The following is a 15,354-nucleotide window of genomic DNA, read 5'->3' on the forward strand; positions in this document are numbered from 1 at the left end:
AGAGAGAGAGATTTGGATTGGGCCCAAAAGAGAAAAAAGGGAGGAAGGAAAAGGAAAACAAGCAAATTTATTTGAATTTAAGTTTAAAATTTAAATTCAAATAAAAACAAACCATAAAACAATGCATCAGCATGAAATGCATAAAGTCTATTTTTCTTATATTTCTTTTTATGGCTAAATAAATTATTTATAATTCATAGTAAATCTTCTAAAATCAAAATAAATTGGATAAAAACCTTATAGACCCTGCAAAAATCTAGTAAAATTTATTTAGGTTTCTAAATTAAAAATTAGGGTATTACACTCCCTGGATGCCAACCTCGGGGGGCAAGGCACCCCTCTCTCACGCATTATAGCTCGGCCTTCTCTCTAGGAGAAGAAGGAAAAAGAAGCCGAATCACACAAATATGCCGCTTGCAAGCGCCCGTTATAAGCACCCAACACTCGAACATGAGGAACGCGAAGAACACCCTCCATATTAGACGTAGGGCATTTGCCCGAATCGGTCTAAATCCTTACTTTCGATGGTTAGCCATCGAGCCACATAGAAGCGCGACACTAATTACTAACTAGTGATCGAAACACCGATAATAAAACATCATAACATGTAGGAATACACTCAAGTTTTTTCATCATAGATTTGGCGAGTTGAATTTTGTTAACCAAAAAACTGAGCCAAAATTTTTTGGTAAGGTACGGGTATTGACCAAATCGGCCTTGCTTTGTGGGTGAAATATTGGACATTCTCACAAAGTGGGCCGTGGACTGGGCTCGCTAGCGTTGACCAGGGTCGGCCTTTGATTATTAATCTAGAAAACAATTTCGTTTTTGGAGTGTTTTATTATTACAGTAGTATACGCAGAGGGTACAAGATGATACGGACGACGGCCGCGACGGGTGGCACGGTCTGCTGAGACGTCACGACTCACGAGTGCGTGCCGGAGGCTATTACCGGCAGCAACACGTACGTGTTTTGGAGAAGTAAGCACGCACACGCCGGAAGTATATGGACGGGGTGCGTTTACGTGGCTCGACAACCTCGGTGCTCAGCAGCACTTGCGCAGGGGCCACGGAAGGTTTGGGGTCCTTTTACAAGGCGTGCCAGCCCTTGGAGTTTTTTTTTTCAGGGCGTGCCAGCCCTTGGAGTTGAGCAGTGGGTGAAACCAAGTTGTACTGTGTCAACGACGGGTGGAGGCGTCGTCAGCACGCATCTCCGAGATTCCGAACGACGGACGGTCCAAACCGCGCGCGCACCACCAGAGAGATATTCAAGAAGAAGAAGAAGCGGAAGCGGGGACCGACCTCGCCGTCCCCGAGACCAGAGGCCTATTTGCAGAAGCGGACACAAAACCAATCGATGTACGTAGTAGCCCAGAAGCCGGCTGCTGGTCTGGTGATTACACAGCGAGCAAGCTCTCGATCAGTAATTTTCTATCCATCTCTCGTCTCGAGCAAACCACATTTATCGGAGCTGCAGCAGTACTAGGTTAACCCACCAAAAAAGTGAATGAAAAACCGAAGCTATTTTTATCCCCCGTGATCTCGACTCGCGGTAGCTGTCGATTCGGTTTGGCACCAGCGGATCGCAGCGCGTTTGTCCGGTTGCGCCCCGGTGCCACATGACCGCACATATGCCCGGCGCCGTGCTGGAAAGATTCGGAGCACTTCCTGCCTGCCGTCGATGGGGTGCTCCACGCTTCCACACGCTTGCCTGAAAGTTCTTTTTTTTTTGAAACATCCTTGCCTGGAAGCTGGAACGCCCGTGTCCATGGACACGCCGCGGAGGGCACCGGCCCCTCACCGTGGAACGTTCACGTCCAATCGGCACTCCTGTCGTCAGGCATGACGCTGTTCGTTCTTTTTCTTTCTTTTTTTCTTCCTTTGAGTGATCACTAGTATTTTTGACAGCTTAGCATGCTGGGAAATGATTTACATACTCTCTTCTTTTAAAAATGAATATAAAAATAAAAAATGACACCACATTAATACGTGAATATGGGAATGTATGGATGTGAGCCACACAATAACACATTCTAGGTCTAAGAATGCAAATATACGGAGACCCGCAAGTATACCTTGCACATCAAACTAAAGGTACTTCTTGGATCGAGTAGGGAGGTCCATCAAAGCAACTCGCAACCTTTCAGTTTGAGATAATCCAACAGTTACATATAAATCACCCCTAGCATTTCGCTTAGTCCAGCGATAATTTCATAGCTTTGAGCAATTTTGGTCACTATTTAGCCGGGTGTCAATTTAGGATATGTTTGGTTGACAACCACACGTTACCACACCTCTTTGGCAAAAGATGCTTAAGATGTAGCTAAGATTTTTTTTTGGAAAGAATAGATGGGGAGTAGCTAACAATTTGCTCGTCGCATCTTAGCCAAGGTTTGAAAAAAAAACGTAAATCTATGTGCACATAACATATGTGCCTAAATACACCGTTAGCAGGACAGCTCTTTTTTTCTCATCACTTAGTTCATTCTCATGTCCCTTTCCGAAAAAAGAAAAATCATTTTATTTTCATATCAGATTCAATTCACCTGAGAAAGATGAACCGACGGCTTTGTGAATGACACATGCCGCCCAAAATGTGACAAGGCCTCCTTACCCTAGAAAATAGAAAACACAAAAGGCCTTACCCTTTTCTGCACGATCGGCGTGTCCCTCTGTGCCTCTCGCACGCGCGCCAACGTACGTGCACCACGGCACGGCCACCCCGACCATTCACACTCGCTGCCGCACTCGTAACAAAAACGAATAGCAATCGTCCAGTGCCCGCCCCGCCCCATCCAGTCCACGGCCTCTCCAGCTCCCCTGCTTCTCCATCAGCTCCTCTGTTTCTTCTTCCGTCTTCCCGCCCAGGCCTAGCCGTGAGCCGTGGCCATGCCCGTCGCCGCGCTCCACCCTCTCCCGGCTGTCGTCGGGGCCGGCCGCCGCAGGGACCGAAGCCATCGGCGTTTCGGCCTCCGCGCGAGCTCCCTGGAGTCGCCGTCGGTGGCCTCGACGGCGCTGAACGGCGTGGCAGGGGCCCCGGTGGAGAGGAAGGAGAAGGTGAAGGACGATGCGGCGGTGGAGGAGGAGGAGAAGAAGGGGCTGGATGCCCTCTACGACGACGGTTTCGGCGGCGTCACCGTCAAGGACTACTTCGCGGCGGCCAAGGCCGTGTCCAGGGACGACGGCGGCCCGCCGCGCTGGTTCTGCCCCGTCGAGTGCGGCCGCCCGGCGGTGGACAACTCGCCGCTGCTGCTCTTCTTGCCAGGTACGCGTTCCCTGAGCTTGCCAGTGGCCAGGACAAATCAATCACTACCACGTTTGCCTAGCCTTCTCGTTTAAGTACTGTTCATTTTTTTGGTAGCTGTCGATGAAATGAAAATGGCAATTTATTAGCTAAATAAAAGCACATGATTGAGCTGATTTCGTCTCCGGGTTAACATAAGTACATACCCAAATGGAGAAACCATCCCTGTTTTCTTTGATGATGGCTGAGCAGCGAATTGACAACACTGCAGGAACGGATGGCATCGGAATGGGGCTCATCCTGCACCACAAGTCGTTGGGCAAGTGAGTATTTTCCTTTCTTTTCGTACTATCTTTTTGTTTTTTTACCATTTTCCACTAACAGGTGTAGCTGGTTTGGAGAAAACTTCTTCCAACTCATGTATCCATGCTCTTCAAACCTTACCAATTTCCCTTTTTTTTAAGAAAAACCTTATCAGTTTTCTTCCTGTAAACTTCAATGAAATTACGAAACGAGTAGCCCTATGTTTTTACATGTGATGTTACGTGTCTATGCTAGTATGCTTCATTGCTTTGTCCATGTCACTGACTCATGGTGGCGGAGTATCCAAGTCAATCAGAAAAGACTGCCCTCTGTTTCTGATTACTTCAGCCGTGCAGTCATCGTCTACGAAGTTATGAAAAAGAAGAAGATAAGATGACTAACCAGTCCACTAGTGATTGATCCACTAGATGTTGATTCCTTTTACTTTTTTTTTGCATCTTTTCTAACGCTACTAAACCTGCCCATGTGACAAAAGTTGTCTGCCTCTGTTTCCTTCTCGTTTTGTCTTGACTCTTGTGTTTTCCAACCACTCCATCTAGGAACCGCTACTCAATAGAAAAAACTAAATATTATGATCTAAATCTGAACTAGCGTTTTACTCATATCACAGTTTCACCAACTATAATTCGTATGGTAAATTTTATTGTTCCACAAATATTCCTATTATCATCTCCATCCTCTTTAGCTGCCATTCTTTGCTTGTGGCACTCATGGAGCTTGTTGAGTCAACCTCATTTTTTAACTCTTTTTTCCTCCTTTCTTAATTCTGCAGAGTATTCGAGGTTCGTTGCTTGCACATACCAGTCAATGATCGTACACCATTTGAAGGTATGATGTTTGCTTGACAGGACTTGGGTCGTCCAGTCTGCATCCCTATTCTATAGCTGTGTAGTTATTATTTAGTGAATAAAAATTATGAGGGCAACTTATTGAATTGCGTTTCATTTGTTCAAGAGATTGAGGGATGAGTAATCCAAAAGCCTCTCTTTTCTGATATTTGTGACTGCAGGGTTACTACAAACCGTTGAAAATACTATCAAGCATGAGCATGATTTATCACCAAACAGACCAATATACCTCGTTGGAGATTCATTTGGTGGATGCCTTGCAGTGGCAGTGGCTGCTCGTAATCCACAAATTGATTTGCTTCTCATACTAGTAAATCCAGGCAGGTGATCGTTTTTAGTTTAACATTTGACTAAAATAGATTCTTTTCCTAATACTTTTTTTTTCTGGCTTTGTTTCCAACTAACCTGTTTTTCTTTTCCAGCTACATCATTTGCAAAGACTCCATTACAGCCAATATTGCCTCTTTTGGAATCAATGCCAAGCGCGTTTCATGTTACAGTTCCATATCTTCTCAGTTTTGTCATGGGTATGACTCCTATTAGTTCTTATTTGAATTTCGAAATACTCATATATCATCAATCCAGATCAGCCTTTTCCAATCTGCGTCGACTGAACAACAAAATCCTGACCTTTCTTTTAACTTTTACATAAGAAAGTTAGTCTTGAATGTTCATAAATAATTTCTTTCGTAGAACATTTAATATTAAAATGCAATTCTTGTTCCACATTATCATAGAGAAATTTATCTTTTGCAACTGATTTGAGCTTAATATCCCATTGCGCTACTATAAAAAAAAGGTCTCTTTATTGACAATTCTTTTGCTACTGGTTTGATCTATAATTTCCTTTTCTAGGACCATAGAATCTCTCTTTGCTCTTTTTCAGCATTATGTAGCTTCCATTTCTTTTTTCTGCCACCCCTGCTAGGTCAGCACTATTTGATCAAGATAAAAAAATAGGGGCATTCATAATAATTTTAAAAACCTAAAAGGTGCAGAATGCAAAACAGGGGCAATCATAATAGTTTAAAAAACCTAAGGACCGCGTCAGGGCGAATGGAGTGGCCTACATTCGGCAGACCAGCTAGGGCATCTTAGATCACCGTCGAGACGAAGAATGAACAACAACTAGGGTTGGAAAAGTAGGGGCAAAGAGAAAAATGAGTAATTGTGTTTGATAGATTCGATCATGGTTGATGCAATTGGCCTACACACCTCAACTATATATGGGTCGGCATGGCTTGTCCAATCGGTGACCCTCGGCTCTACTCGATCTAGGTTCAGCTATGGCTTTGGAATGACCGTCTTATCCTCCGTTGTGGCTAACCCTTTTGATCGAATCAATCGGTGAGGGTAAAGAACCCTTATTAACCTCTCTAAAATGACCGGCCCATTCGGTCAAATAAGCACCGGATTAGTCTGAGATACTGTACAGAAAACCCATAAACCTCTTCATTGACCGACTCATTCGGTGCTCAGCTTATAGCTACCAGCGGATTAGTATGTCGATTATAGCACCTCGTCTTCCATCAGCCATAACTCCCTCTTCGGAGTCTGATTGGGGTCATCCACATGTTCATTTCGATCAGATTGATGAAAGCTATCCAATGGTATTATCCATTCTGTAAACCCTCAGAACCAACAGAAAATTGACCGACTTATTTGATTGACTTAATTGGTGTTAGCAGCGCATGTCACTTTTCAGTTGCCAAAACACTCTCATTTGGAGTCCGATTTTAGAAAAAGCTTGATGGGAAGGGCAGACTGCCCCCCGCTTTGATATTAAGAGAATGCAAGTTTCGAACCTGGATTGGTGAATGAGAGCACACTCCACTCGCCACAAGCCCGCGAGAGCGCTTGCATGGAGTCCGATTTTAAGAAATCCATATGTCTGTTTCGATCATTTCAACGAGAGGTATCTATTGGTGATCTTCTTTCGGCGTTTTGAGTCCATCTTCCATTTGGTTCAAGCTAATCTTTCTGTCTTCATGTTCAATCTTGCTCGTGCCAATATGAGTGTCATCGGAAAGTTGTTGACCTTTTTTTATTTTTCTTTGTGATAAATCACACCATAGCAAGTACTATATAACAAAGGGAAGATGTGCTCATTTTACTCAAATTTATTGTAATATTGCCAAAAAATTTGGTACTAATATTTACTTGAAATTTTGGAGATTTATTCAAAATTAATTGTTGGATTTTTTGGGGCGCCATCCACCTTTATTTCTTTTCCCCAGAAGCTCTTGTTATTTAACAGCATCTATCTTTTATATTTTCATTTTCTATGGCGTTGAAAAGGCAAAGGCCACATGCATTTCTAGGTGGTAGAAAATATACTAGAGCTACGATCAGCGTAGAAAGAAAAGAAATGTATCTTTTCTCTATGTTCTTACTTCTAAGGATGTGTTTCAACAGGTGACCCCCTGAAGATGGCTTCGGTTAGCATTGAAAACAATCTATCTCCTCCAGAAACTCTACAGAAATTGTCAGATAGTCTCACTTCAATGCTACCTTTACTTTCGGTTAGTTTTTCACACCTTTGTCCAAACTTGTGGAATGCTGATATTTCTGAACTTCATACATATTATCAGATTAGTCCTTTTCTTTTCTCGAACAGGCAAGAGTGTTGCGCTTCTTTGTAATTAAAAAGAAAAGAAAAGCTGGCCAAGTACACAAGCTCTTCTGTTAGGGAGAGACCGACACCAACACACTTAGTTTAGATTACCAAACAAACTTAGACTTAGTTTAGATTAACAATCACACTACACACTGAATAAGGACACAGCCTAACAACTAAACCTCAACACCAGGAAAGTCTAAGTTTCTAACTCGGTTAAGCCCCAACCTGAATGTTAATCTATCGATAGTTATATTCATGGTTGTTGTTGTCTATTAAGTCCGGTGGCGCTTAGTGTTCATTGATCTGGTGACACTGTGGTCCTTATTTGTTTATTTCTCGATTCTAACCGTATCTGTTATTTCTCCTTAATATAATGACAGGCAGCTCTCCTGCCAGTTGAGAAAAAAGTGTCTAACTCGACTAGATTGCTCTAAGGCTTTTAGAACCCGGTAGGCACCTAACATTCATCAGATCAGTCCTCACTCTTACAAATAATGTGCAGAACATTTTGGACAGAATTGTATTCTTCTATAATTTAAGCCTCTGTTCACGAAAATGTGTGACAAACATTACTTTTAGCAGTGAATTATATTTTATTGTGTCTTTCGAAAAGATGGAATAAGTATGTATTTCGTTTAAGTTACTATCTTGGAAGTTTATGTTCATTCTGTCCTTCGATTATGAGATCAGTTACAAATCAAACTGCATAATATTATTCATTTTGATCCCATGTTTTTTTTACCTCAGGAATTGGCAGATATTATACCAAGGGATACTCTTTTGTGGAAGCTCAAACTTCTTAAGGCTGGAGCTGCCTATGCAAATTCTCGTCTTCGTGCTGTACAAGCAGAAGTTCTACTTCTTGCCAGGTCCTTGCCTTAATACTTTCTGTGTATACCCTGTAGTTTTGTAGTCTGCCGACTTTTAACCCCACATGTCGTCTCATAGTGTATACCTGTATTCAGCGGTAGCGACAATCTTCTACCAAGCGGAGATGAAGCAGATCGTCTCTTCAAGGCACTGAAGAACTGCAGAGTTCGATACTTCAAGGACAACGGCCATACGCTACTCTTGGTATATCTCATCACACGAACAATTCTTCTGTTGTTTCCATCCAATTATAATCTTTGTACCAAGCCGTGCATTCTTTTCCCTGCAATTCTGAAAGCCATAATGTACTGGCCCAGGAAGATGGTGTCAATCTGTTATCTGTCATAAAGGGAGCAAACATGTACCGCCGTGGAAGACAAAGGGATTTTGTAACCGATTATCTCCCTCCTACTTTAAGTGAGTTCAAGAAAACATTTGACGAGGATCACAAGTATGTACTGAAATGCTGAAAGTTCTATTCTATTCTTTTTGTTATTTTTGTAAAATTGCAAACTGAATTTTCTGCAGACTTTTTCACCTTGCACTGAGTCCAGTTATGATGTCTACCCTGAAGAATGGAAAAATTGTCCGTAGTCTTTCCGGCATTCCTGATAAGGGTCCTGTCTTGTTTGTGGGCTATCATGCGCTCATGGGTATTGAATTAAGTCCACTGTATGAAGAGTTTCTGAGGGAGAAGAAAAAAATTGTTCGTGGCTTGGCTCATCCAATTTTGTTTGGAACAAAATTTGAGTCTTCACGCCAGGAGTTATCTCGGTTAGATACAGTTTCTATGTATGGTGGACTACCGGTCACCCCAATCAATATGTACAGGTTATTTGAGAGGAATGAATTTGTTCTGCTTTATCCTGGCGGTGTTCGGGAAGCCCTGCATAGAAAGGTTTGCTTAACTTGACCAATTTCTCCACAACTAGCCTTGATTGAACCATTAATTGTACATGAAATTATTATCTGAAAGATTTCCAATTACAATGTGCTAATAACATCAATTCAAAATGAGCTAGCTGGCATCCCTATGAAAAAGAATAACTGCTACTTGAACTCCAATTTGTGGACCACCTTTTGCTTACTCCTTACTATATCTACTTAATTTTTCAGAACGAAGAATACAAGTTGTTTTGGCCGGATCAACCAGAATTTGTAAGAATGGCTGCACGGTTTGGGGTTACTGTCATACCCTTTGGGTGTGTAGGAGAAGATGATGTTCTAGAGGTAGATATCTGTTGATCCATGTCTTTGATCTATCATATAAATCTGAAAGTACCATGTTCTATGCTTAAAATACCATAGAAAATGGCTAGCTTTAGATATACTGTTTTGCTTCATTATTCCTTTTGTCTGCAAAAATACATGATGTTTATGGCCGTACGCATGCTGATGCAACTAATCACTTACTCTGCAATCATTCTGCAGTTGGTTCTGGATTATAATGATCAGAAAAACATCCCCGGCCTTCGGGAATGGATAGAGTCAATCAACAAAGAAGCCGACAGAGTGAGGTCAGACTTCAATCTATTTTCTCCAAAACCAAAACAGAATGATCAAACCTTACCTTTGTGCTTGCTCAACCGAACTCTTAGTTCCATTCCTGGAATGCGTTATTCATTTCAGGGATAGCGTCAAAGGGGAGGATGGGAATCAAGACATGCACTTGCCTGCTCTTCTCCCAAAAGTACCTGGCAGATTCTACTACCTATTTGGCAAACCGATCGAAATGAAAGGAATGAACAACCTTGTCAGAGACAGAAAGAGTGCAAATGATGTGTATCTTCGCATAAAATCAGAAGTGGAGGAGATAATATCATATCTAAAGAGGAAGAGGGAGGAAGACCCTTACAGGAGTATAGCGCAGCGTGCGCTATACCAGGCAACATGGGGCGTCTCTGCTCAAGTCCCAACTTTCGAACCATGAAGATCAGGTGCAGAAATGTTAGTGTGATTGGATATTTGAAAGCTCACACAAAGTAGGTGAAAGAATCGGTGAAAGTAGGGCAGGACATCTGTAACTGCAAGCTTATTGTGATTCTTTGATCATATGCAAATCATGCAATGCATTCAGAGGAAATTTCCTCCATTACACATTGTACAGAAGTAGATTACATGTCCTATGTAGAAAAACATTGCATGTGTATATTTTCTGACAGTTTTTGGACTGGGGTGTAAGTGGTTTATTGATAGTGATTAGCCTGATAATATATTTTTTTTGAAGAAACAGGAGGAGCAATGCTCCTCTGATTATATATTAATAAAAGGCAAAACAGAAGTGAAACGTGTCTCAATGACTCAATCATACAAAAAAAGAAAAAGATTTATTGAATTCTAAAAAGAAAAAAGAATTAATAGAGGAAAAGATATTTTTTTTGAGATAGCCTATGCGCAAGCTAAATCCTACTCCTACACTCACATACCTGCCTTGAAGAGATGGTCTCGGACACCAGTTCCCAGCACGTGTGGAGGCTGCAGCAATTCAGGAAAATTTCTGGAAAGTCCCCCGAAATCCGCTTCCGAAGGGGTTCGAACCTAGGACCTCCTAGGAAGGCCTGGTGCTACTGAGACTTCTGGTGACCAACTGATCCCAAGCCCATTCTCACGTAGGAAAAGATCCTGTGCAATAAGTAAGAAAACTATAGCAAAAAATTCAGAGTATATTGCGACCTACTAAAACAAATTTATATACACGGTATGTTTTGGTCGGATTTTTTTGTTTCTTGTTATAAGATACAATAAATATCTAGTGCTTCATGTAGGATTTGAGTCTAGCTCAGTTAATTGTGGTAAGGTGTGGGTGTACATCCCACAACCCAGATTCGGATTCTCAACTTGAATATGTTATCCTCAAGTTGAAAAAACATATTCAGATTCTCAGTTAATTAACTTGAATGCCAAAACATCCACAAATTGCAGACTTAGTCTCGTGCTACCAGTTCAGGTTCATCTGATGGAGCATGATCGTCTTGCGCTCAGTTAAGGAGAAAGCTAATATAGCACAACTTGTGTGGTTACAAATACTTTCATTTTTTACTTTTCACGGTTTTTCCAAGGTTCAACTTTTACTATTATTTTATATTATAATCTAATGAATTTATTTCAAGGCAAATCTACAAAGATGATTTTTTATTTCCTTTATTCAATATTTTAAAAGCTCGCAAACTAGCCCTTAGCAGTTAGGCTTAATGACGACGTTTAATTTATCTGTTCTACAAGATGTTCTCGAATAACATAATTAAGACGCTAGTCTGACCATCGAAATGTCACGTCGTTGATTTACACAAGACCGGATCACACAAATTTCAAACAGCGGAGTGCAACTCTACAATACTCTAATGTCCAAACTCACACCCTTTATGCCTCATTCCGTTTCAGTTATTTCCGTTGCACACCTTGAAGCTTCCCTAACGCATGACTCCGTTCTCTCCTGGGCCTCCCCAAAACCATACCAAGAACTCCCGAAAAAGCTTTCTGGCTCACATCAATGGCGACTCTGTCTCCTCCTCTGCATACACAGGCCGCTGCTCTCTGGCGACCACGGCGACAATGGCATGGCTCGCTTGAGAGGACCAGCTGCCAGCTGAAGCATGCCGGGAGATTGCAGGCGAGGTACAGGGGGCTTGAACCACTGTATGACGATGGATACCAGACGGTGAAGAACCTAGACTACTACTACGAATCACTTGGGGAATTGGTGGAGCATGACAGTGGTCCGCCACGTTGGTTTTGTCCGGTCGATGCCGGTTCGCCTATCGAAGATGCTCCACTAATGCTGTATTTGCCTGGTAATCATGCAGATAAGTGTTGCGTGATCAATTGTCACATATAAATTTCCGTAGTGTGCATTGTGTAACGCTTCAAAGCGTTTTGGGTGGCAAACTTTCAGGAGTAGATGGAATGGGGATGGGGCTATTCATGCATCACAAGGCACTTGGAAGGTAAGAAACATTAAAGCTTATACAAATTGTGGATAATTTCATCTGGTTATTCTTCTGATAACTGAATAATGTCAGCACTTACTGTTCCCATCTGCAGGATTTTTGAACTTAGATGCATGCACATCCCTTTACATGATCGCACGCCATTCGAAGGTATGCATATGTTTGTGAATTAGTTCATTGAAGGATTTTCGGTCTAAGCAAGTTTCTTTCCCATCTTAATTGAGATCCATTTTTCAAATTTTAGTTATGATTCAGAATAAAAAATGGTTAGCCAACTTCAAAGTTCTCAAGATTGTACGGTTTAGCTGCTTTTCTTTTTCAGATCTTGTTACAATGGTAGAAGATGTTGTAAGAAAGGAGCATGCCACTTCTCCCAATAAGCCCATCTATCTATTGGGGAATTCTTTTGGAGGATGCCTCGCACTTGCAGTAGCTTCCCGTAATCCACACATTGATTTGATACTGGTGCTAGTAAATCCAGGTATTTGCTAGATTACATGTTAGTTACTCTATGAATCTTTTTAGTTTATTAATGGAAAATTTGACCTATAAGCTTTTCTTTCTTTCTTAATGCAAAAGCAACATCATATGAGAAGTCAGGCATACAGCAGCTTCTATCGTTTTTCAGTCTGTTCTCAGATCAAGCCTGTATGGCAATAACAGCTCTATTGAACTACAACATTGGTAAGTAACCTTATAGGTCGCACCACAAAAGTGATAAATAAAAGCATAGGAATAGGTAATAAAATTTAAATGCAAGGAAATAAATTTAATTAACTGGAAGTTACTTGTTGACTACAGTACTAGCTTGTGAATTTGTTATAGCATTTGTTATAAATCCTTACAGGTGAACTATATTAATTTTTATTAAGAGTATATGCACATATAATTGTTTTTGCTTCGCACACCTTTTTGTGCTTGTCTTATGTTTGTCAATGATTCCATGCGTAATTTTACTGTGTGCTGGTGCTTCTGTTCTTCCTGATCATGAAACCAGACAATGAAGTGCACATGGCAGTGAGTAGCATGATAAATGGGAAGCATCCTTTAGTAGCACTGAACAGATTGACAAATAACATGTCATCTTTCCTGAAGCATTCGGTATCTACTGTTTCCTTCACCTCTTATTATTGGGTCCATTTCAATAAATGATAGATAGAGACGTAAAATAATTCTAGAAATGAACCAATTTCCTTGCACTTGGCTTATAATCCTTTCTAAGCTGTGATCAAAATGTTATCCTTCCATTGTAGAACATACTGGACAAGATACCTGAGGATACACTGAAATGGAAAATGAAGCTGATCAAACGGGCTGCCTCTTATGCCAATTATCGTCTACAATCAGTTCAAGCTGAAGTGCTACTGCTTGTCAGGTTTATCAGCAGCTTTAAGCCATTCAGTTAACTGCTTCATATTTCACTGAAGTTTGTCCCTTGAGAAATTCCATTATATCATTGGACAATAGCTTTTATCTTGGTATGCTTTCTGTCAGCTGTGGTGACAAGTTACTTCCAAGCAAAGCTGAAGCTGACAGACTACAGAAGTTGCTACCAAAATGCAAAGTCTACTTTTTTGACAAGCATGGGCACAGCTTACTGTTGGTAAGGTTTATCTGACAAGTAGATTACCGTAATTTTTTTCAACTGAAAGAAGAGAAAATACTGTTGAACAGACCCAATGATATAATTCAGGATACATTTCAGGAGTACGGTGTTCATGTCGCATCCATCATTAAGTGCACCGATCTCTACCGCCATTCGAGGCGGTACCACCGGGTTTTCGACTACATCCCTCCATCTGCGACTGAGCTGAATGAAGTAGACAAAGCTACCCGGTAACCAGAATGATTGCCTGTTAAACTCTTCACGTCTGACCGAACCCTGAACACATTGTACTTCTTCGAAACGAATGACACGATAATTCTTTCGTAACAAATTGCAGTGATCTCAGATTCAGGACCTGCCCAGCGATGTACTCCACTTTGGAAGACGGCACGGTTGTGAGGGGTCTGGCCGGAGTACCCCAGGACGGCCCTGTGCTGCTCGTCGGCAACCACATGCTTCTGGGGATCGAGCTGATCTCGCTTGCAGCAGAGTTCCTGCGCCTGAAGGGGATCGTCGTTCGCGGCATCGCGCACACGCTGCTGTTCCCAAACAAGAAGAGGGCGTGGTCGGAGGGCCATGACTTCTTCGACTTCCTCAACCTGTGGGGCGGCGTGCCCATGATGTACAAGTACATCTACGAGCTGCTGGGCGCCGGCGAGTTCGTGCTCCTCTACCCCGGCGGCCACCGGGAGGCGCTGCATTGCAAGGTTTTACTTTGCTCGTCTCTCTGCTTGTTATGCATTGAGTAGGGCAGAGATCATTTGCAAAAAACGCAAAATAATCAAACATTAAATTTTGATTACTGAAATGTGTCCAGCTGATTCGCATGAAATTCTTTTGCAGGGGGAAGAGCACAGGTTGTTCTGGCCATCTCAGGCCGAATTTGTCAGGCTGGCAGCACAGTTTAACGCTACAATTGTGCCTTTTGGAGTCGTCGGAGAGGATGATCTGCTACAAGTATGCTCCGCCATATTCCCTGCTGTTTTTCAACTAGTTAGGCATTTGGTCAAAACCTAAAACAAGAATGAGCATTATTGGCATTTGGCAGGATGCAGTTTTTCTTTTGAAAATAAGAAATTAGGCACAAAAAGGAAGGAGTGGGCAATCTTGACGATGTCAAAACGTTCAGAATAATTTCAAGATCCATAGCTAATATGCATACCTGAAAACAATGACCTGCAGCTGCTTTGTACCTTCGAAGATATCCGGAGTGCACCCTTTGGCAAGGAAATGATGCAAGCGTATAGCAATCATCTGAAGCTAAGGTGCACACTAACAAATTGCTTCTTCTTTGAGTTTTGAGATCTCGAGTATCTGACAACTCCTTACACTGACGGCTCCTGAATATTCGCTGAAATGCTGCTCTTTCAGGGAGGACGTTGATCATGAGGTGTTCTTCCCGGGTCTGTATCTGAAAATTCCAGGACGGTTCTATTACCAGTTCGGGAAGCCGATTCCAACGAAGGGCTGGCAGGACGTCCTGACTGATAAGCAGGCTGCCAATGATCTCTACATGCATGTTAAATCGGAGGTCGAGCGTATCATCTCGTACTTGTTGGAGAAGAGGACGGAGGACAAGTACAGGAGCCTCATCCCAAGAATGTTGTACCAAGCTGCTCGGGGACCAACCTGCGAGGTCCCGGCGTTTGATCCCTGAATGTCTGGTTACGTGAATTGTTCTGATTTAGCTGGTCATGCTTGTTTTGCATGTGTTGTAGTAATATATAAAATGACAGAACGTGATATTTTACAACAGATATTATTACTCTTTTAAGGTACCCCACAACCTCTAGGGAGGAAAGACTCGCTCAGTGTTGAGTTGTCTACGAATCATATCCATGTTCAATCAGAAACTACCACTATAGAGGCCGGAAACTAACTTCCATTTTCTAAAA

At 42.0% G+C, this 15,354-nt stretch overlaps 2 protein-coding genes across 2 annotated transcripts; both read left to right on the forward strand.

Moving 5' to 3' along the window:
• The first annotated feature begins 2,710 nt into the window (after positions 1 to 2,710).
• LOC112893635 (acyltransferase-like protein At1g54570, chloroplastic) lies at positions 2,711 to 10,132 on the forward strand. The gene is made up of 13 exons (XM_025961065.1): positions 2,711 to 3,265; positions 3,516 to 3,567; positions 4,341 to 4,396; positions 4,578 to 4,736; positions 4,839 to 4,943; positions 6,832 to 6,938; positions 7,784 to 7,905; positions 8,002 to 8,110; positions 8,224 to 8,357; positions 8,435 to 8,804; positions 9,023 to 9,136; positions 9,338 to 9,423; positions 9,536 to 10,132. The coding sequence occupies exons 1-13, from the start codon at positions 2,890 to 2,892 to the stop codon at positions 9,834 to 9,836; spliced, it is 2,091 nt and encodes a 696-aa protein (XP_025816850.1). The 5' UTR covers positions 2,711 to 2,889; the 3' UTR covers positions 9,837 to 10,132.
• A 1,264-nt stretch (positions 10,133 to 11,396) lies between these two features.
• On the forward strand, positions 11,397 to 15,116 carry LOC112895736 (acyltransferase-like protein At1g54570, chloroplastic). Its single transcript, XM_025963729.1, has 13 exons — positions 11,397 to 11,697; positions 11,799 to 11,850; positions 11,948 to 12,003; positions 12,176 to 12,334; positions 12,433 to 12,537; positions 12,851 to 12,954; positions 13,107 to 13,228; positions 13,348 to 13,456; positions 13,559 to 13,689; positions 13,797 to 14,166; positions 14,303 to 14,416; positions 14,642 to 14,724; positions 14,831 to 15,116. The coding sequence occupies exons 1-13, from the start codon at positions 11,397 to 11,399 to the stop codon at positions 15,114 to 15,116; spliced, it is 1,992 nt and encodes a 663-aa protein (XP_025819514.1).
• Positions 15,117 to 15,354: the final 238 nt, after the last annotated feature.

The sequence above is a fragment of the Panicum hallii genome, chromosome 5 (genome assembly GCF_002211085.1).
Source record: "Panicum hallii strain FIL2 chromosome 5, PHallii_v3.1, whole genome shotgun sequence".
NCBI classification, from domain to species: domain Eukaryota; kingdom Viridiplantae; phylum Streptophyta; class Magnoliopsida; order Poales; family Poaceae; genus Panicum; species Panicum hallii.

What these genes read in the sequence shown, in the direction of transcription:
- LOC112893635 (XM_025961065.1), top strand. Translation starts at nt 2,890, where the DNA reads ATGCCCGTCGCCGCGCTCCACCCTCTCCCGGCTGTCGTCGGGGCCGGC. An exon ending in TCTCATACTAGTAAATCCAG is followed by an intron (nt 4,737 to 4,838) that starts GCAGGTGATCGT and finishes TTTCTTTTCCAG; the next exon opens with CTACATCATTTGCAAAGACT. An exon ending in ACGGCCATACGCTACTCTTG is followed by an intron (nt 8,111 to 8,223) that starts GTATATCTCATC and finishes GTACTGGCCCAG; the next exon opens with GAAGATGGTGTCAATCTGTT.
- LOC112895736 (XM_025963729.1), top strand. Translation starts at nt 11,397, where the DNA reads ATGGCGACTCTGTCTCCTCCTCTGCATACACAGGCCGCTGCTCTCTGG. An exon ending in ACTAATGCTGTATTTGCCTG is followed by an intron (nt 11,698 to 11,798) that starts GTAATCATGCAG and finishes GCAAACTTTCAG; the next exon opens with GAGTAGATGGAATGGGGATG. An exon ending in CATCTTTCCTGAAGCATTCG is followed by an intron (nt 12,955 to 13,106) that starts GTATCTACTGTT and finishes CTTCCATTGTAG; the next exon opens with AACATACTGGACAAGATACC.